General features: G+C 69.8%; 4 protein-coding genes across 6 annotated transcripts; 3 read left to right on the top strand and 1 right to left on the bottom strand.

Annotated features, from left to right (window-relative positions):
* Positions 1–676: 676 nt before the first annotated feature.
* Positions 677–5784, top strand: MUC1 (mucin 1, cell surface associated). Of its 2 annotated transcripts, XM_086768309.1 has the most exons (8): positions 677–801; positions 1469–1599; positions 2420–3138; positions 3341–3414; positions 3512–3654; positions 3905–4020; positions 4111–4257; positions 5247–5784. In XM_086768309.1, exons 2-8 carry the CDS (start codon positions 1548–1550, stop codon positions 5319–5321), a joined length of 1326 nt encoding a protein of 441 aa, XP_086624435.1. In that variant the 5' UTR covers positions 677–801; positions 1469–1547; the 3' UTR covers positions 5322–5784. The 2 variants fall into 2 exon arrangements, with proteins under 2 accessions (XP_086624435.1, XP_086624434.1); XM_086768308.1 differs by lacking the exon at positions 677–801 and having other exon boundaries at positions 1337–1599.
* A 2022-nt stretch (positions 5785–7806) lies between these two features.
* TRIM46 (tripartite motif containing 46) lies at positions 7807–13471 on the bottom strand. Of its 2 annotated transcripts, XM_086768382.1 has the most exons (11): positions 13322–13447; positions 12199–12454; positions 11771–12114; positions 11508–11651; positions 11265–11360; positions 10914–11167; positions 10655–10776; positions 8919–9218; positions 8526–8823; positions 8187–8385; positions 7807–8072 (listed from the first exon to the last, which is right to left on the bottom strand). In XM_086768382.1, exons 1-11 carry the CDS (start codon positions 13382–13384, stop codon positions 8010–8012), a joined length of 2139 nt encoding a protein of 712 aa, XP_086624508.1. In that variant the 5' UTR covers positions 13385–13447; the 3' UTR covers positions 7807–8009. The 2 variants fall into 2 exon arrangements, with proteins under 2 accessions (XP_086624508.1, XP_086624509.1); XM_086768383.1 differs by having other exon boundaries at positions 7807–8385; positions 13322–13471.
* Positions 13472–13832: 361 nt separating this feature from the next.
* Positions 13833–15840, top strand: KRTCAP2 (keratinocyte associated protein 2). Its single transcript, XM_086768390.1, has 5 exons — positions 13833–13977; positions 14228–14382; positions 14455–14518; positions 15384–15450; positions 15648–15840. Exons 1-5 carry the CDS (start codon positions 13893–13895, stop codon positions 15766–15768), a joined length of 492 nt encoding a protein of 163 aa, XP_086624516.1. The 5' UTR covers positions 13833–13892; the 3' UTR covers positions 15769–15840.
* Positions 15841–16414: 574 nt separating this feature from the next.
* On the top strand, positions 16415–17014 carry DPM3 (dolichyl-phosphate mannosyltransferase subunit 3, regulatory). The gene is made up of 2 exons (XM_086768376.1): positions 16415–16525; positions 16706–17014. Exon 2 carries the CDS (start codon positions 16712–16714, stop codon positions 16988–16990), a length of 279 nt encoding a protein of 92 aa, XP_086624502.1. The 5' UTR covers positions 16415–16525; positions 16706–16711; the 3' UTR covers positions 16991–17014.
* The last annotated feature ends 1555 nt before the right edge of the window (positions 17015–18569 follow it).

The raw sequence follows: 18569 nt of genomic DNA, 5'->3' as shown, positions 1-18569 counted from the left end.
TGCGCCCCCCCCTTCCCTCCCCGCCCCGCACCGCCCCGGAGAGCGCGGGGTGGCACGGGCACCGGCCCGCCCCCCCCGCGGCGGCGGCAATGGGCGCGGCGAGCCCCCCCCCTCTTAAAAGGGCAACGCGGCGACCGGGACCGGGACCGGAGGGGGAAGTCAGGGCTCGGTACCGAGCGCCTCCCGCCCCGCGGGGCGGGGCGGGGTTCGTGCGAGGTCCCGGTGCCGGTCCCACTCCCACCCCCACTCGGCGGAACCGGGTCGCGGGAGGGGCGTTGCGGGGCCGCGCCCGCCAGGGGGCGCCGCGGTTCGAGCGCCGCCGAGCAGGAGGGGAAGGGGGCGCGCGCGGGGATGGGGCGGCCCCGGCAACCTCCAGGCCACGCGTGGGTGCTGGTGCGCCCCCCCCCCCGCCCCCCGCCCGCTGCCCGCGGGTGTCGCCGTGGGAGGACGCGGGGGCGCCCTCGGGGGCCGCGGCTCCGCGTGTCCGGCCCCTTCCATTCCCTCGGCTGCCCCACGCAGCGTGTCCTCGGCTTTTCCGCTGCGAGGAGGACCGCAGACCTTCCACCCCCTTCGCGGGGCGGGGCACTGCCCGCGAGCGGCGGCCCCGGTGCCGAGCTGAGCCGGAGTCGGCGCGAAGGTGGCGGGGTGGGCGTCTGCCTCCGAGGGGCTTCGGGGAGGCCATGTTCGCCCACAGCCTGTCCCCTGCCCGCATCCCCCCGTGCCCGGCAGCGAGGCCGTGGACCCCGTCGGGGAGGCCGGGGTGGGGTGTGGGGCTCCACACCCCGGTGCAGGCGGCACCTGGTACCTTCGGGGCAGGGCACCGGCATCCGCTTGGCACCGGGCATCGGCCGTGGGTTGGGGGCCATGTCCTGATTGGGAAGGGGGTCTTGTGCCCTCTGGGGCCCTCGTGACCGGGGTGAGGGGGGGCCCCTCAGACTTGGAAGCAAGGTTACTGGGAGGTATTGGGATTTCGTGGGGCCCTGGGCCCCATCTGCGTAAGCATTTCGGGGGGGGGATCACTGGTGTTTATTTGCGTGTAGGGCGAGGCAGTGGCTGACCGGTAATGATTAACCCCAGGCCAAGCCAGAGGATGAGGCACCCCCGCCCTGAGCGAGGGGCTGGGGGGCTCTGTGTCCCCCCTCCATGCTCCCCACCAAGTCCTGGGAGCCGCGGCTTAGCCCACGGGGCTGCCCCCCCACCCCTTCCTCACTGCCTCTGCCCTGTGTCCCCCCGCCTGAGGCTGTGTCCACTCGCAGCATGGGGGCACTAGTGGTGGTGTCCCCCCTGGAACTGAGCAAGCATAGGGAACCCCACCCATGGGGGCCCCATCAGTGAGGGGTGTACCCGCTGTGCCAAGTGGGGTGGAGGGACTCCCCCCTCCCCGGGGCAGGTGGCAGGGTGGGGCCTCCCCACCTGCTCCAGGTGCTCTATAAAGCCGAGCCGCCAGTTCCTGATCCCCGGATCGCAGAGCGCGCCGCTGGCTAACGGGAGAGCAGCCGCCACAGAGCCTCCAGAGCCCCGGAACCCCCCTCCCCCCCCACCCCGAGATGACGCCCGTGGCGTTCGCTGCCCTTCTGCTGCTGCTGGTGCTGGGCACAGGTGAGGGACTGGGGCCAGCGGGACCCCGAGCCGGAGGGACCCAGGCTGGGACCTGAGCGAGCAGGGAGGTAGCGGGGCAGGGGGATGGGAGCGTGGCCGTTCTGAGCGAGGACTGGGGGGACACCAGAGCCAGTGGCTCTCAGCACGCCGGCAGCAGGGACATCGCCATCTCTCCTGGTTTGGTCCTGCGCCCCAGGGCTGGTTGTCCCCAGCAAAGCTGGGACCCGGGGACCTCGCTGCGGCTGCAATGCCCCCCCACTCGTCGTGTCCAGACGGATCAGCCAGGCCTGGACAGCCGGGCTGCGCCGGGGCCAGCCGGACTGGGCTGTGCCCAGGGCCGGCAGCCTGGTATGCAGGTGTGTCTCGGTGAATCGTCCGGACCCCGGGCTCGCCTCCAGTGCTGCCGGCTGCTGCGGCATCCACTGGGAAACCGCCCAGGAGCCACCTGCACTGACTGGCAGCCAGGCCATGTGGGTGCAGAGGGGTGGCACCCCAAACTTCCAGCCCGGCGAGGAGTTTGGGGGTGGGGGGGTGGTGCGGGGCTGTGCCCAACCCCCCTGCAGGGGTCTGCAGGGCTAGGCATGGAGCTGGTGCCGGCCACCCAGGTGGCACCGCCCGGATCCTCAGCAGTGCCACATGTGTCCAGCACGAGCCCCAGACACAGGATGTCCCTGAAGGTCTTGGCCTCGCTGGCGGCAGGAGCTGCCGGAGGCTGCGGTGATTCCCGGTGCCTTGCGGTCCAGCTGAGGAGCCATGTTGTGTAAAACCTCCCTGAACCGGTGCTGCAGTCCCAGCTGCCAACTCCTGGTGTTTCTGCTAGGTACGTGTGCTGCGATCACCACCGAGAGCACCACGGAGATGACCACCACTGACACAACCACCACGGAGTCAACCACCACTGACACAACCACCACGGAGACGACCACCGAAACAACTGTCATCCTCACGACTGCCGCGCCAAACGTCACAATCTCCAAAAACACAAGCGGCAACAGGACGCAAGCCTCCATCTCCTCCCACACCACAGTCTTCCCTGCCACGGGCAACACCACAAACTTCCAGTCCAGCAACAGCTCCGCAGGCCACACCACAGCCAAGAGCACCGCAGTGCCCATCTCTACCAGCGCTGCTGTCTCCCGCGCCAATGTCACCATGAACGGCAGCTGGGTCACCCCCTTCAGCACCAACACACCCAACAGCAGCACCGCGGTTCCCACCTCCCTCGTGGGGGGTGGCACGGTGATCCCCACCTCTGGCACCAGAGGCGAGGGGAGCAGCAGCAGCGCTCAGGTCATCCCCACGCAGAAAACCTCTGTCACCACGCAGGGCACCACGGCTGCTGGGTGGACCCCCACGGCTGTGCCGGGCAGTGGCGGCAGTCCCAGCCCCAGCAGAGCTGCAGCCCCGCTCCCCACTGCGGTCCAGCTGCTCCTCCCGGTCCCGCTCTCCTTCCGCATCCTCAACAGGAGCTTCAATGAGAGCCTGCGTGACCCCGTGTCCAAGGAGTACCAGAGCCTGAGCCACGCTGTCTTGGCCATGGTGAGTCCCAACCCTTGCCCGTGGGTGAGCAAAGACCCCCCCACCCCGCATCTGCGCCGGGAAGGAGCCGTGTCCCATTGGGCTCCCCATGGAAGGATCTGGTCCGCCAGCCACTTCGGCAGTGCCGGCTGATCTGGAGAGGGGATGGGAGGGAGGGGGTGTCTGCTGGGGAGATGGCCGTCACCCTGGTGCTTCCTTTCAGTTTGAACACGTCTTCGGCTGCGCGAGCTGCATGGGTGGGCAGAGCTACAAGGGGTGCAGCGAGCTCCGTTTCAGGTGAGCAGGTCGGCAGCTCCGGACATGGAGCTGGTGTGTCCTGACCACCCTCACTGGGGGTGGCGATCCAGGTGCTAAGGCCTCCTCTCGCAAGCAGCCAAGGCTCGGTGGCCGTGAAGTCCACCCTCGTGTTCGGGCGCGGCAACGACACCATCACCAGCGACACCGCTGAGCAGCGGCTGAGGAACAGCCTGGACCAGAACGGCTTCGTCATGGACCTGCAGCTGGCCAGCATCCAGAGTGAGCGGGAGCTTCGGGCTGGGGGCGCGAGGGGGGACGGGGGTGGGAGGGTCTATGGCCGTGGGACAGGCTCAGGGCTTGCAGCCGGCAGAGCCAGTGCAGTTTCCCAGTGCCTGTGGCGTACAGCGCTGGGGAGACCAACTGGACCCCTCGCGCCCTGTCCTGGGAGGGGGGTCTCTCAGGGCTATTTGTCCTGGCCAGCCCCGCAGCTCTGCCCAGGGACACAGACATGGCTCTGCTCCTCTTTCAGGCACTGCGGAGGTGACGTCCCCAGCGCCGGTGCCCGGGGTCCCAGACTGGGGCATTGCTCTGCTGGTCCTGGTCTGCATCCTGTTGCTGCTGAGCATCCTCACCTGCCTCCTCATGGTGGGTCCCTGTCCCTCTCCTCACCAGCCTTCTGCTGGTGGGTCCCCTGCGCCCTCAGGCCCCTGACCCCCTTCCCTCTCCCCACCCCAGGCCACCTGCACCTGCTGCCGGAAAAGCCGCGGGAAGCTGGACCTGTTCAGTGCCAAGGACTCCTACCACCCCATGGCCGAGTACCCCCCATACCAGAGCCATGGGCGCTACGTCTCGCCCAACAGCAAACCCAACCCCTACAGCCAGGTGAGAGCCTGGGGCCACCTGCGGCCCGGGGGCCACTGGCACCCAGCGTCCCGGCCACTGCGGTGGTGTGGAGGCGCTTTTGGGTGCAGCTGGGTAGGTCCCTTGGCTGCTGGGTTAATGGCTAACGGAGCTGGTGGGGCGAGGGGCCGGGTGGCCCTGGGTCCCCTCCCGGCTGGGCGGTGACCGTAACTTTCACGCCTGGATGGAGCAACGGTGCTGCGCGCGTGGCCGGCGCTGGCAGACCCAACCCGGCTCCAGGGAGCTCCCTGCGACCTTGGGCAGCTGCTCCCCTTGTGCCGTGGTGGGCAAGGGTGGGGGGCTTGCTGCCTGCCCATGCTGCCCCTTCCTCAGGCTCAGCCGCGTCCCAGCCAGACCCTCAAGCCTGCTGGAGTTGGGGCATCCGTCCACCGTGAACGGGGAGCAGGGCTGGGGCGGGGGTCAGGGCGGTGCGGGTGTGGCAAGGGGTCTGCTCCCCAGTATCCCGCACCCTATATCCCGCGCCCAGCAGCTTCGAAACTGCGGCATCAGGAGCGTGCCGGAACACGCAGGAGGGCAGGGCTCCCCTCAAGCGGCGCTGGGGCTGCAGGGGTTGGCCCCGCGCTCCCACCCCGCTGCGCAGTGCTCCCATGTGCCGGTGCTGCGGGCAGGGGCCGTTCCCAGCTGCTTGGCTTCGTGTGAGCAGCTCGCCCTGGTCAAATACCAGGGGCCTGGGTAAATATTTACCTTTGCTCTTGCCGGGCAGGCTTATCGGGCGGGAGCACAGCCTGCGCTGCTTCGGCTCCTCTGCCAGCCCCTGCGGCCGGGCTGCGGCTCCGCGTGCCCCTGGGGGTGCCCATGGCCAGAGCTCTGCCCACCATGCGGGGCCAGGACACACACATGCACTTTTTGGCTGAGCACCACTGCCCGTGGTGAGGGCACGGGGACTCCCCTGCTGCTCCCCAGGTGGGGTTGAGGAGGGGGCTCTGACACCCGCACTGTTCGCTCCCCAGGTGGCCGGCAGCAACGGCGCGGGGTCCGGCACCTTCACCTACACCAACCCCGCTGCCACCTCCGACAACCTCTGAGGGACGCACCGGGACGGAGGGCGGCCGCTGAGGGGAGGGGGCGGCTGCAGCCCCCCGCTCCTGGGGGAGCAGCACCGGCACCCAGCGCGTCTCCTTCGGTGCCACTTGGCCCCTCACCACGGGCAGCGGGAGCCGGATGGTTCTGGAACAGCCGGATGGTCTGGGCGCATGACGGAACTGGGCAAACGAAGATTGGGGGGGGGGGAGGAAGGGTCCCTCGCACCCTCGACCCCCACGCTTGCTTGGCTGCGCACCCCCTGCTCTGCGCCATGGGTGGAGGGCTGGGCTCGCTCCCCCTGTGCTCACCTGTGGGGGTTCTGTTGCTCCTGTTGTGGGGCTATTTTATATAAAGCTATAGATATGGGGTGGTGGCGCCGGGCCGGGCTGGGCCAGAGCGGGGTGGCAGGGTCCGCAGCCGCGGTGTATTTATCGCCTTTCGCAATAAAAGGATGGGTGCAGTTGAGTGCCGTGTCCCGGGGGCTGCGGCGAGCCCGGGCGCACAGTGATGCCGCAGGGGCTCCCCGGGTGCCTGCTGTGGGGCAGTGGCACTGCTGGACATCCCCGGCGCGGCTGTCACCCACCCAGGTGCCCTCAGCTCGGGGGGCCGCTGGGCAGATGCGGGGTTTCTGCTGGGATTATTTCTCACTGGCTGTACCTGCAGCTGCTGGGGCGCAGGCAGCGTCCCTGTCCTCTGCATCCCCTCGGGTGTGACCGCGTCCTGCCAGGACGTTGTCCCTCTTGCTCGCATGCCACCTGCTCTTCCCGCACTCTCGGTTTCCGTCTCGTGAACAAACGTGTCTCATTTGATGCAACCGGCTGTCCCGCGGCCTCACGAGTGGCATGCAAAGGCAGCAGCAAGGCCGTAAATCTGCAGGGCGAACCTCGTGAAGGCATTACGTGCATCGCTGGCGTGCATGCAGCCGCACCCGGCCAATCCCGCTTCCCTCCCCACCGAATCCGGGCTTGGGCTCCTCCAAACTGCAGGCGAGCCCCGGAACAGCATAGGAGGGCTGCGCAGCAGGGCTGCGGGCCGTGCCACAGGGCGACAGGGTGGCCCCAGCGAGGGGGGCCGGGGACCTGGCCTGCTCGGTGTGGAGCCGTGTGCCAGGCTGTGCCGGGGCGTGAGCCATGCCCTGTGCGGGGAGCGGCCCCCTCGCAGTCCCGGTTTGGGCTGGGCCCGTGCTGGGAAGGTTCTGGCAGCCACTGAAAAAACAGAGAAACAAGGAAACAAACCTTCCCCAATAAATCCCTTGTGAGCTCAGGCGCAGGGCCAGCCGCTGGGAACCACCCCGCGACCAGCCCAGCAGCGGGTGGCTGGTGGGCGCCTCGGCCACCGCACACGGGCTGCGGGTGGGAGGCGCGGCCACGCCGGGTGCCCGAGGACACTCGCGTGTGCCAGGAGGCGCCTGGGCCGCGCTGGGGTGCAGGCGAAGGGCGGGGGGCGTGGGGGCTGCCCAGCAGGAGCGGGGGGATGCAAGCCCAGAGGCTGGCAGTGGGGTGGGGGGGTGCAACCGGGGGCTGCAGGGGCTCCTCCACCTGCCACGCCGCTCTCCATGGGATGTGGGCACCCGGCTGGGGGGTCCAGCCCCCCCAAGAGGATGCCCCAGTGCCCAGCAGCTCCCCCAGGCTGGACACACCCAACGCTACAGGGGTTTACAGGCCCAGCAGGGAGGTGGCCCAGCAGCACCCCAACTCCCGGGGCCGGGGCGGCAGTGGCCACGCAGCCGGGAAGAGCGCGGGCAGGGACTGGACACGTCAGCACGCGGCAGGACTGGCCCCCGCTGGCTAGGGCCCCAAGGACTGCCCAGCCCCATGGCCTCGCCGATGGGCGCCGCACCCCAGGGAGCGGCTGGCACCCTGCAGCCCCCCGTGTCGGCCGCCTCTGCTGCAGGGAGGCTCCGGAGGAGTCTGGCATTGCAGTTTATTGTAGGAAACCATGAAAATACACCAAACGTAACAGAACCCAGGGGAAACTACAGCGGCTCGGACCAATCCCAGCCGGGTCAGACCCCGACCCTGCGCCCCAGCCACGTGTGGTTTGGCGCTGAGCGGCGTAACGAGGGCTGAGCGCAGGCCGGGGCACGGGCAAGGCTGGCCGGGGCTGAGCAGCCGGCAACGCGCCGCAAACCCGAGGGAGAGTGGGGACAGCAAGGCCCCGGGGCCAGGCAGCCCACGGGACGGACCCGACGGCAGCTGTGCCCGGCCACGGCACTGCAGCCGGGTGAGCCGTGTTGAAAACGAGCCATTTTAAAAAAAAAAAAAAGTCTTCACACCTTGTTCCAGCCCAGCCTTCCCCCGCCCTCTCTCCCCCCAGCCCAGCTGCCTCCCTCGCCCCAGCCAGCACCCAGCCGCTCCCCTCCCCATAACCACCCCCACCGCCACTGCCGCCCCCTCCCCGCACAGCCCCACATCCCACTCGCGCCCCACTCCCCGCTCCATCTCTAGGGCTGACCCTCCGCCCAGCCTTGCCCACGGCCCTGAGCCAAGCTGGAGAAAGGGGCAGGCAGACGGGGAGAGGAGGGGACGGCCGAGCTGTCCCCGTCCCCCCCCATCCCACAAAACAAACGCCCGGCTTGCTCCCAGCCGCTCGCTGTGCTCTGCTCCCTGCTCACCCCCCCACCCCAGCCCTGGAGCTCGCCGGGCACTCGGGGCTCGTAGCCGGCGCACACTGGGGAGCACCAGCACGCCTCAGTCCAGCTTGGCGAAGCCCCCGATGGTGACTTTACGCTCCTGCTTGTTGGCCACCAGCTCCTGCAGATGCAGGGCCCCCCCTCCGATGAAGCAGAAGGCAGGGCAGATGGGCCCCGAGCAGTCCACGCCGCACTCCCAGAGCTCGCGGAAGGAGACGGCGTCGTAGAAGCTCACCTTGCCCTGCTCGTAGTCCAGGCAGATGCCGATGCGTGGGGGCAAGGGCACGGTGCAGCCGTTGGGGTCGCGAGAGGTGAGCGCCGACCCATGCGAGAGCAAGATCTTGCCCATGCCGATGGTGAGGAAGGCATAGGGTGGGGGTGCCTCCACCGTCGTGTCCTCCGCCCCACTGTCGTGGCCGCTGTCGGGGTCGTACCTGCGGCGGCGCGGGGGGACGGGTGAGTCCCGGCACAGGCACATGAGGGACAGGCTGGGCTCCCTTCCATGCCCCAGAGTCGGTGCCCAGCGGGGAGGCAGGGCGCCCCCGGCACCCCCCGAGCCCCCAGCCCTGCTCACCTGGGGCTCACCACATCCTGCGGCACCTGGAACCACTCCTGCAGCTTGCTCTCCAGCCCCACGCCCACCTTGACCAGGTAGGAGCTGGGATCCACACAGCAGGCCCAGTAGCTCTTGCCCTGCGTGATGGCCACGTCGCCGATGACCAGGTCGATGGAGAGGTGGCAGCTGGTCATCAGGCGCTCGGCAGCGAAGAGCATGGGGATGCCGGGGACGCTGCGCACGGCGCGCTGGTCCTTGCTGATGGCCAGCCGGTCCCGGTTGAAGCCCCAGCGGTTGTCCAGGAAGAAGTTGAGGACTGCGGGGAGGAGGAGAGGAGGGCGGGTGAGGAGGATGGCTCAAGCGGCCAGTGGGGAGCCCCGGATCGGGCTCCGAGCCCCCGGCAACCCTCACCTGGGGCAGGCGGGGTGTGCAGGTAGATGTCCTCGCTGTACTCCCCAAAGCCCGCCTTGTTGCAGCCCTTCACCCGGAGCACGTAGACGCTGTCGGTGTCCAGGTACTCGATGAGGGCGCTGGTGCCGCGCACCTCCTCCCGCCGCTGCCACAGCTTCAGCCCCTTGGCCTTGGTGTCTGTCTTGCGGTACTCCACCGTGTAGTGCCAGGCGGGCGGCGAGTGCTGCGGCAGCCGCCAGCACAGGAAGATCTGGTCGTAGGCGTAGGTGCGTTGCGTGTCGATGACGGGGGCCTCGGGCGCTGCGGGGAGAGGCACCGGCAGGCATCAGGCAGCATCCCCCCCCCCGGCAGGCGGGGAGGCAGCCAGACGCAGGGAAGGGGCATTCCGGACGGACGCACGGACGCACAACCAGCAGGAATCTAGGGGGATCTGACTGCGGAGACCGTGTGGAGGCACCAGAGGAGAGCGAGAGTCGGGGAGACAGAGGAGCTCGCTGCTGTGGGGCTCCAGGGACCAGACAGGCTGAGTGCAAGTCGGGGAGCGAGGAGAGAGAGAGAGAGAGAGAAAAAGAGGATGGAGGCAGCAGGGGAGGAGGGGAGGAGATGGGGATGGCAGGGCGGTGTGAAGGTGCCGGCGGCGTGGCAGGAGTGGGGAGGCAGGGTGGGAAGGGAGGGCGGAGAGAGAAGGGGATGGCGGGTGGAAGTGGGACGAGGAGGGGGACGGGAATGGGGTGAGAGGGGGACAGAAATGGGGTGAGGAGGGTGACAGGAATGGGGTGAGGGAGACAGGAATGGAGCGAGGAGGGGGACGGGAATGGGGTGAGAGGGGGACAGAAATGGGGTGAGGAGGGTGACAGGAATGGGGTGAGGGAGACAGGAATGGAGCGAGGAGGGGGATGGGAATGGGGTGAGAGGGAGATGCAAAAGGGGCAAGGAGGGGGATGGGAATGGGGCGAGGAGGGGGACGGGAATGGGGCGAGACGGGGACAGAAATAAGGAGAGGAGGTGGACAGGAATGGGGCAAGGAGGAGATGGAAATGGGGTGAGAGGGACAGTAACGGGATGATGAGGAGGACGGAAATGGGGCGGGGGGACAGAAACAGGGCAAGAGGGACAACAACGGGGTGCGGAGAGGGATGGAAATGGGGCGAGAGGGAGACGGAATGGGGTAGGAAGGCAGGAGGAGTGGATGGAGAGGGGGCAGAGCCAGCGCCAGCGGGCAGGACCGGGGATGGAGGATGGCTGCGGAGTGGGGCCGGGGCAGGACAGGGATGGAGGGATGGGACAGAGAGAGCGGGGCCGGCTCTGGGGCAGGGGTGTGACTTGCCTCAGTTACTTCGGTGACGACTCAGCAGCGGCCGCAGCCTATAAACAAAGAGAGGTAGAAGCAGGTCTGAAAAGTGTGCCAGCGGGTCCGGCAGGGCCACGCGGCTCCTGCCCTGCGGCGGGGCAGCCTTCGCTCCGTACTCACCCTCCGGCGCTCCTGCTACCCTTACCTGGCACCGCGGCCCTGCCTGTTCTGCCCCCCGGCCCGGCCGCCCTGGCACAGGGCAGGGGCAGGGATCGCTCTTGGGGCGCTGGGGCGGGGGCCGTCCCTGACGGGGATGGGGGGACAGGCAGACGCGCAAGCGGCTGTGGCCGGGCTCTGGCTCCGAGGCGGGCAGGGAGCTGCTTTGCCCGCAGGGGCTGCACCTCCGCACGGGGCACAGCCGGTGCCCGGGCCCTGCTGCCGTTACCTCGGATGAAGGCCAGGTCGGTGAGCAGCTTCAGCTCCCTGCTGACGTCCAGCTGGAAGTGGCTGAAGGAGGCTGTGGCCGCGGGACGGAAGCTCTGCAGCGAGTCGGTGGCCCGGAGGATCCTGCAGCGCAGGAGAGCAGGGGTGTCAGGGCAGCATGCGGCGGGGTGGCACGTGGAGGGGCAGCACAGGGCGGCCACCTTGGGCACCAGAGGGACCCCAACCGCCCCGTGCCCGTGAGGGTCCCCACAGCTCCGTACCTGTGGTGCAGCTGCTTGGCCGCCTGGACGAAGCAGGGGTGGTCAGTCTCCTTCAGCACCTCCTGGGCGTAGCCCACCATGCCCGAGTTCTCCAGCATGGCCTGGTGCTCCTGGATCTGGCAGTGCAGGCTGGCCAGCCGCTCCCGCTGGCACTCCTCAATTGCCTGCAGCAGCGTCGCCCGCTTCTCCTCCAGCACGGCACACAGCCCCTGGATCAGCTGCGACACCTCCTCCTTGGCCTGCAAGCCGTTCACCTGCCGAGCACGGCGGGGTCAGCACACCGCGCGTCCCCGGCAGTGCCACCCCGTGCCGGGGGACAACTCAGAGACAAATGGGCAGCTCCTGTCTCACCTCCGTGTGCTTCACTGTCTCCTCCAGCTCGGCAATCTGGGTCTGCACCGTGTCCTGGCTGCTCAGGATGTAGGCGAGGCTCTTCGTCAGCTTCTCCTGCGGGGAAGGAGGTGAGGCAAGGCACTGGCAACACCCGCGCCCCCCACCTGCGCACCCCATCTGTGCCAGGGCTCCACCAGTGGCCCCGATTCTGCCAAGCCGAGCCCCCGTCCCTGCCCCGAGCATGGCACCAGCGGCCCTTACCCTGAGGGCCTGGTAGGCGCTGAGCACCGGGGTGATCTTGTGGCTGGTGTGAGTGCGGCGCACGCGGCAGAGCTGGCACACCAGCCGCTGGCAGGTCTTGCAGTAGTGAGTCACCTCCTCCTTGTGCTCCGGGCACATCAGCCCCTGCACGGGCACAGGGGAACTCAGTGGGGCTCCGCACCCACCCACCCTGCCCAGCATCCCCCCCTTGGCACCCGCAAAATCCCGAGCGGGCAAGGAAGACCCCACCGGGGAGGCCGTACCTTGGGGCGGAAGGTGAGGGTGGGGGGCGTGGGCTCGTGCTGGGCTTTCTGGGTGCCCCAGGGGTGGTAGAGTTTGAAGCACTCATTGCAGAAGCTGGACTTGCACTCGGTGCAGCCCTTAGTGGCCTCCAGCTGTGGCGGCTTGCAGAACTGGCACATGATGGCTGCGCTGATGTTGATGGTCTGGCGGTAGCGCTCCACCACCCGCTCCAGCGTCAGGTTGCGGAAGAGGCTGCCCAGGCCCCGCTCACCGAGGTCCACGTCCCGCTGGCAGGCCGGGCAGGGGAAGCTGACGGTTTGGGGGTGCACAGTGCCCCGCTTGCGCCCCGGATAGGTGCCAAAGCCTGTGGGAGGGAGGCGGGGAGGACGTCAGGTGGGGTCCAGTGCCGCGGAGCCGCTAGCCCTCCCGTCCCCTCGGGCTGTCCTACCTGACTTGAGGAGGCGGTCGAGGCGGTCGGGCTTGGGGACAGTCCGGCGTCCCAGGCGGGGGCTGCGGGTGGCAGGGGTGGCAGCGGGCGAGGAGGGCTCGGAGGTGGGGTCGCAGCAGAGGAAGCCATGCTGCAGCAGCACCTCACTGGCGCAGACGTGGCAGACGTTGTGTGCGCAGGGGAGGGCCAGCGGCTGCTTGTACATCTCCTTGCACACCGGGCAAACCAGCTCCCGCTCCATGTTCTTCATGCTAGTCTGGGGAGAGAGGGGGGAGCGTCACCTGGCGCTGGGGCCACGACAGGGACCAGGGACGAGATTGGGGCCGGGATTGGAACCAGATCAGGGCTGGAACCAGCGCCAGGATGGGGATGGGGACCGGCACCAGGATGGGGACTAGGGCTGCGACTGGGATGGGGATTGAGGCTGGGATGAGCACCAGGGCCAGGATCAGGACCAGCACTGGGACCAGCGCTACAACGGGGACCAGGACTGGGGCCAGGATGAGGACCAGCACTAGGGCTAGGATTTGGACCAGGACCAGCACCAGGGTCAGGATCAGCACTGGGACAGCAGCAGGATGGGATCGGGATGGGGACTGGGGCAGGAGCCAGCACCAGGGCAGGGATGGGGATCGGCACTGAGACGCGAGCCAGGGCCAGCACCAGGGCCAGGCTCAGGCCCAGGAGCAGCAGCATGGCCAGGATCAGGCCCAGCACTGGGACCAGCACCAGGACGGGGAGCTGGGCTGGGATCGGGATTCGGGACCGGCACTGGGACCAGAGCCAGGCCCAGCACCGGGCCCAGCACCAGGACGGACAGTGGGATGGGGGCCAGGATGGGGAACGGGACCCGCACCCACGGGTGCGCGGGCAGCTCCCGGTGCCGCGAGGCGGGGGGGAGGGTGTCAGTGCTGGCCTTCCCCGGGGGGATGGGCCACCCGGCGGGACAGGGCGCGGGTGCGAGGCCTCGCCGCAGCCCGCCCGGCCCTCAAGGGCACCCCCGCCACCCCGCCCGCCCCCGCCATCGGGCCCCGCCGCGTTGCCATAGCGACGCCGGTCCCGGGGGGAGCCCGGCCCGGCCCGGTCGCCCCGCGGTGCCCCCCCCACCGCCTCCGCCGCTCACGCTGATGCGGACGAGCGCGTCCATGATGGAGGTGAAGGTCTGCAGGTCCTCGCCCTCGGCCATGGCTCCGTTCCGAGTGCCGGTACCGGTCCCCGCGGCGGCAGCAGCGGCGGCCGCGGACGCCCCGCTCGGTTGCAGGGAGCGGCGGAGCCGGGGGGAGGGCGGGGGCGGTGGCGCGCATGCTCGGCGGGACCCGCCCCGGCGGCGGCGGTGGGGGGCGGCGGCGGTGGCACCGGGAGGCTCCCGCCGCGCCTCCGCGCCCCTCAGGCCGGGCCCGTGCGGGCAGCAGCGCGGGCCGAGGAGCGGCGCCCCGCGGTGGGGCGCGGGCGGGCTGAGCGGGGAAACCGGGAGAGGGAGAGGGGCCAGGGCCGGCACCGGGCTGCAGGGGGGTCCCGCGCCCCCTCCCCCGGGGCCGCCGGTTGCGCCTCTCCCCGCCGCCGGGGGGCGCGCGAGACGGCGGGACCTGCGGCGCCACGTTCGGCCGCCAGGGGGCGCCCGAGCCCGGCGGAGCGCTCCGCTCGAGGAGAAGGGCGGAGGGGGTGCCTGCGCATGCGCACTGTCTCCGCGCCTGATGCCGTGTCCCTCCCGGCGCGGCTGCAGTGCGCCTGCGCAGAGCGGCGGTACCGGGCCGGGGGCGACGCCGCGGGGCACCATGGGTAACGGGGACGGGATGGGGCCGGGGGCGGCAGGCGCCTGGTGGGTGAGACCGGCCTGGCTGGGACCGGGGATGGGCCGGGACCCGGGGGGCGGCTGGGGCCGTGGGGCGGCCGGGGCCGGGGCCGGGGCCGTGGGGCGGACCAGGCCAGGCTGAGGCCCGAACAGCGGCCTCGGCCCCGCGGTCCCTATCGCCATGGCTGCGGTGGCCCCGGTGCCGGCGGCTTTGCTGAAGCGGCCCCGCGGCCCCAGCCGTAGGCACGGGCACCTCCCTGGCGCTGTCCTCGCTGCTCTCGCTGCTGCTCTTCGCCGGGATGCAGATGTACAGCCGGCAGCTGGCCTCCACCGAGTGGCTGACCATCCAGGGCGGGCTGCTGGGCTCCGCGCTCTTCGTCTGCTCCCTCACCGTATCCTTTGGGGCCGCGGGGAGCGGGGCTGGGGCCGCAGCACCCTGTTCTGTCACTTAACCCTCCGCCCAGGCCTTCAACAACCTGGAGAACCTCGTCTTCGGGAAGGGCTTCCAGGCCAAGATATTCCCCGAGAGTGAGTGCTGGGGCGGGGGGCGTCGGCGTCCAGAAGCACCGGCTGTGCCAGCCCGCAGCATGGCCGGGTTTGTGAAGGGCCTGCAGTGCGGCCCTGCGCTGGGTGTGCTCTGCCTGTGGGACCGAAGGGTCCCAGCCCTACCCTGGAGGAAGGGCCCCCCGGTAGATCCCCTTGAGCTTTGCCCGTGCTCAGGGCAGGTTTGTCCTGCTGTGTTGGGGCAGTATGGCTGCACCCCCAGCAGCGTGGGCAGCAGGTCGAGGGAGGGGATTCTGCCCCTCTACTCTGCCCTGGTGAGACCCTGCCCCACAGCGCTGCGTCCAGCTCTGGAGCCCCCAACATCAGAAGGACGTGGAGCTGTTGCAGCGGGTCCAGAGGAGGCCACGCAGATGCTGAGAGGGCTGGAGCAGCTCTGCTGTGAGGCCAGGCTGAGAGAGCTGGGGCTGTTCAGCCTGGAGAAGAGGAGGCTCCGGGGAGACCTTAGAGCAGCCTTCGAGTAGCTAAAGGGGGCTGCAGGAAAGACGAGCATAAAGTCTCCAGCAGGGCCTGTTGGGATAGGACGAGGGGTGATGGTTCTAAAATAGAGGGAGGTAGATTCAGATTAGACATTAGGAAAAAGTGTTTTACACTGAGGGTGGTGTATGATCCATACTGGAACACCGGCCCAGGGTGCCCAGAGAGGCGGTGGAAGCCCCATCCCTGGAAACGTTCAAGGCCAGGCTGGCTGAGGCTCTGAGCAACCTGATCTGCTTGAAGGTGTCCTTGCTCCTTGCAGGGGGGTTGGACTGGGTGGGCTTTAAAGGTCCCTTCCCACCCAAACCCTTCTGCAGTTCTAAGATCTTTTCTCTCTCCTGTTTTTCCCCTGCAGTCCTCACCTGCCTCTTGCTGGCTCTCTTTGCCTCGGGCCTCATTCACCGAGTCTGTGTGACCACCTGGTGAGTCCAGAGCCGGCCTGGAGAGTGGCCGTTGAGGCGCCGTGGCTGCCGCTGGGGGCCCCGCTGGCTCCTGCCTGCCGTTGGGAGGGAGCGGGCAGGGGCAGTGCTGGGCACCGCGGTGGGATGGACGGGGAAGGTGTCGGTTCAGCCCTGGTGCGTTCCTGCCAGCAGCTGAGCCGCCTCTTCTCTCCCCGCAGCCTCATCTTCTCCATGATCGGCCTCTACTACATCAACAAGATCTCCTCCACCCTCTACCAGGCCGCAGTGCCCGTCGTTCCTCCCACCAAGGCTGTCGGCAAAGGCAGGAAGAGGAATTGATGTCCCGGGCAGCCCCCTCCCCGCTGGGCGGCCTGGGGCTCTCAGCCCCCCAATAAAGTCGTTTTCTTTGTAGCCGCTTGTCTGCAGCAGCCATGGAGCTGGTTCCTCCACCGGCATTCGGCCCGGCTTCCTCGCGCTGTGGTGTGCAGGTGCGGCAGTCCTGCTCGCCGAGTCGGGGCTGCGTGCAGAGCCCGGGGGGCTTCTGCACCTCGCTGGGGGCAGCTGCTGGCCCCCCTCCCCTCGCAGGGAAAACCTGCTGGCAGCTCTCCTCCGCCTGCAGCTGCCCCCGGCGCCGGGCGCGTGGGAGCTGCTGGGGCTCGGGGGGTCCCGGTGGCTCCGGGCTCGCGTGGGCGAGGCGGATGGGGGTGGCGGAGGGCCAAGCTCCATCCCTGGCCGCCAGCAGTGCCCCGCGCTGGCACGGGCTGGGCTGTCGCGCTCGGCCGGGCAACAACGGCAGCTCCGTGCCCGCGGGGGAGCCGTGGGAAGGGCGCCGGCCGTGGGAGGCCCGGGCAGGCCCGCTCCCACGGCGGCCGGACGCGGAGGAAGCCAGGTGCTTCCTGCGGCCCCGCCGCCTCCCGCGCCGCTGCGCCGGGGGTCCTCGCCGCTCGGCCTCCCCACTGCGCATGCGCCAAGCAACGGGACGGGGCGGCTCCGCACTACAACTCCCAGTGACCCCCGCGCCGCGGCACTGCTGTGACGTCAGCACGCGCCGAGGAGAAGGGGGGCAGCGCGGGAGCGGGGCCCGGGACCCGTCCAGGTGAGGGGGCGGGGGCGGGCCGGTACCTGTTCCGCGGCCCCTCGGTGCTGGTGCGGGAAGGCTCAGAGGGGTGCGGGGCCGGGCCCTGTGCGGGGGAGGCCCCTGAGGGGCGCGGAGGGCGCCGGGCTGGGCCGGGCCGGTTGGGCGGGGGGGCCGGTCTCACGGGCCCGCTCTCCGCAGGCCGCCATGACCAAGCTGGGGCAGTGGCTGTGCGGACTCGCCCTGCTGGGCTCGGCCTGGGCCGTGCTGGCGCTGGCGCCGCCGGGGCTGCGGCTACCGGCCCGGTTCCGGGAGGCCCTGCTGCCCCTGCCCGTCTACCTGCTGATGGCCTTCGGCTGCTACTCCTTGGCCACCGTGGGCTACCGCCTGGCCACCTTCAACGACTGCGAGGAGGCGGCGGCCGAGCTGCAGGAACACATCAGCGCAGCGCGGGCGGACCTGCGCCGGCAAGGGCTGCGCTTCTGACCCCAATAAAGCTGCGGGACCGTGGCTGCCTCCGGTGTCCGGTGCTCCTGGGGGAACCGGGGGGCCTCCAGCCGGCGCCGCGGGCAGCCGAGGGCCCCGGGACGCTGCTCGAAGCCTCGCCGGTGGGAAATGGCGTCTCTCGGGGTGAGGCCCGTGTTTGGGGAGCTCTGCGCAGGCCCCGGCCTCTCCCTCCCCGAGTGGCTTGGAGCGGGGAGGGCAGGACGGGGCCTGGCCCCGCGGGCAGAGCGCCTGCCCGGCTGCCCTTCAGATGTGGTTGGCTCCGTCACGGGGGAGCTGGAGAAGACTCGTCCCGGCCCCGCTGGCCGGATTCCAGGAGGAGCAGAGGAGCTGCCTGGGTGGAGCAGGCGGCGCAGCCTTTAAAGTGCGGAGTGCCCGCAGCCTGCGGTCTCCCCCCGGCCTGCCGGGGCGGCTCAGCCCACGCCGGGGGTGCTGCTCCCTGCTTCTGCCGGCGCAGCCACCGCAGCCGCTGCTCCTCTGCCCCCGCCTCGGCGGCCAGTGGCAGGCAGATGCGCCAGAGCTTCGCGCCGGGAAAGAGGATGGGCGCCCCTGCGGCCTCTGTCTGGGGGCGTCCCTCTGTCCGGGGGTGCCTGAGCCCCGGCGCTGCTGGCCCAGCTGGAATTGCTGCGCAGCCAGCGGTGACGCATGCCGGGGCCTGCCTTCCTGGCAGCCTCCCCGGCTTCTTCGCATACCAGCCAAAGGACTTTCTTGTTTTTAATTATTGGCTGCGCATCCTTCTGCAAAAACGAGCAGTTGGCATCATGAGGGAGGACTCGGACTAATTAGCAGGAGCGACTAATTAGCTGTTTCCTGAGCAACAGTGGCAGCTCCAGAGTAGGGTGGGCAGCTCTTGCGGTCTCACCTGTGCGCAGCTGTTTGTGGGGTGGCACCGCCCCGAATTTGGCGAAGCAACGCCTTTGTGGGGCACAGACGGCAGCCTCGGTGCTGGGCAAGGGACAGCAGCCCTCCATGGCCACGCACAGCCAGCCAGGGGCTACTCAGCCCCCCGGCAGCTCGGCAGGCAGCGGCACGACGGCAGCTTCTCCCTGCGTGGACACGTGCCCGCTGCAGGCGCTCGCGTCACCGGGAACTGCTGTGCTCTCCCTCAGCCTCGCACGTGAGGCCGCGTTGTGGCTGCTTCCGCCAGCGGCGCATGCCAGCCGGAGCGACCGGTGAGCCGCCAGACGTGGCGGCAGGGAAAGCTGCCCTTTCCCAAAGCGGCCGGTCCTTGGCCCAAACTGGGAGCTGCACCCTGGTGCTGCGAGGGGAGGGAGCTGGGGGGCTCCTCCCTGCTGCGGCTGGGGAGCGGCGCGTGGCCCCGAGGGAGTCCCTGGGGCACAGACACCTGCATCACAGCCGCTGCGGGCCAGGGGAGCCCCGGCTCCGCGCGCCGCCGCAGCAAGACGGAGCACGCCCAGCGAGCCCAGCCGCGCCGGCCGGGGCCGCGTGCTGCAGCGGGAGCCGGGCTCGCCTCTCAGCCCCGTTTCTGCCGCTCACCTCTGTACGGAATTTTTTTCCCAGGCCACGTTGCAAGGTGTAAACAAGCGTCTGAGCCGTAGCG

This window comes from Chlamydotis macqueenii, chromosome 28, assembly GCF_036417535.1.
Source record: "Chlamydotis macqueenii isolate bChlMac1 chromosome 28, bChlMac1.mat, whole genome shotgun sequence".
NCBI lineage: Eukaryota > Metazoa > Chordata > Aves > Otidiformes > Otididae > Chlamydotis > Chlamydotis macqueenii.
Note: the sequence above shows the minus strand (reverse complement) of the source record. Positions and strands in the feature narration are given on the sequence as shown.

Coding starts and splice junctions, on each gene's coding strand:
- TRIM46 (XM_086768383.1), bottom strand. CDS start 13,384: ATGGCCGAGGGCGAGGACCTGCAGACCTTCACCTCCATCATGGACGCG. Junction 12,455..13,321: donor ACGCGCTCGTCCGCATCAGC/GTGAGCGGCGGA, acceptor CTCTCTCCCCAG/ACTAGCATGAAGAACATGGA. Junction 8,386..8,525: donor CAGGATGTGGTGAGCCCCAG/GTGAGCAGGGCT, acceptor GCGCCGCCGCAG/GTACGACCCCGACAGCGGCC.
- MUC1 (XM_086768309.1), top strand. CDS start 1,548: ATGACGCCCGTGGCGTTCGCTGCCCTTCTGCTGCTGCTGGTGCTGGGC. Junction 1,600..2,419: donor GCTGCTGGTGCTGGGCACAG/GTGAGGGACTGG, acceptor TGTTTCTGCTAG/GTACGTGTGCTGCGATCACC. Junction 4,258..5,246: donor AACCCAACCCCTACAGCCAG/GTGAGAGCCTGG, acceptor TTCGCTCCCCAG/GTGGCCGGCAGCAACGGCGC.
- KRTCAP2 (XM_086768390.1), top strand. CDS start 13,893: ATGCCGTGTCCCTCCCGGCGCGGCTGCAGTGCGCCTGCGCAGAGCGGC. Junction 14,519..15,383: donor GGCCAAGATATTCCCCGAGA/GTGAGTGCTGGG, acceptor TTTCCCCTGCAG/TCCTCACCTGCCTCTTGCTG. Junction 15,451..15,647: donor CGAGTCTGTGTGACCACCTG/GTGAGTCCAGAG, acceptor CTCTCCCCGCAG/CCTCATCTTCTCCATGATCG.
- DPM3 (XM_086768376.1), top strand. CDS start 16,712: ATGACCAAGCTGGGGCAGTGGCTGTGCGGACTCGCCCTGCTGGGCTCG.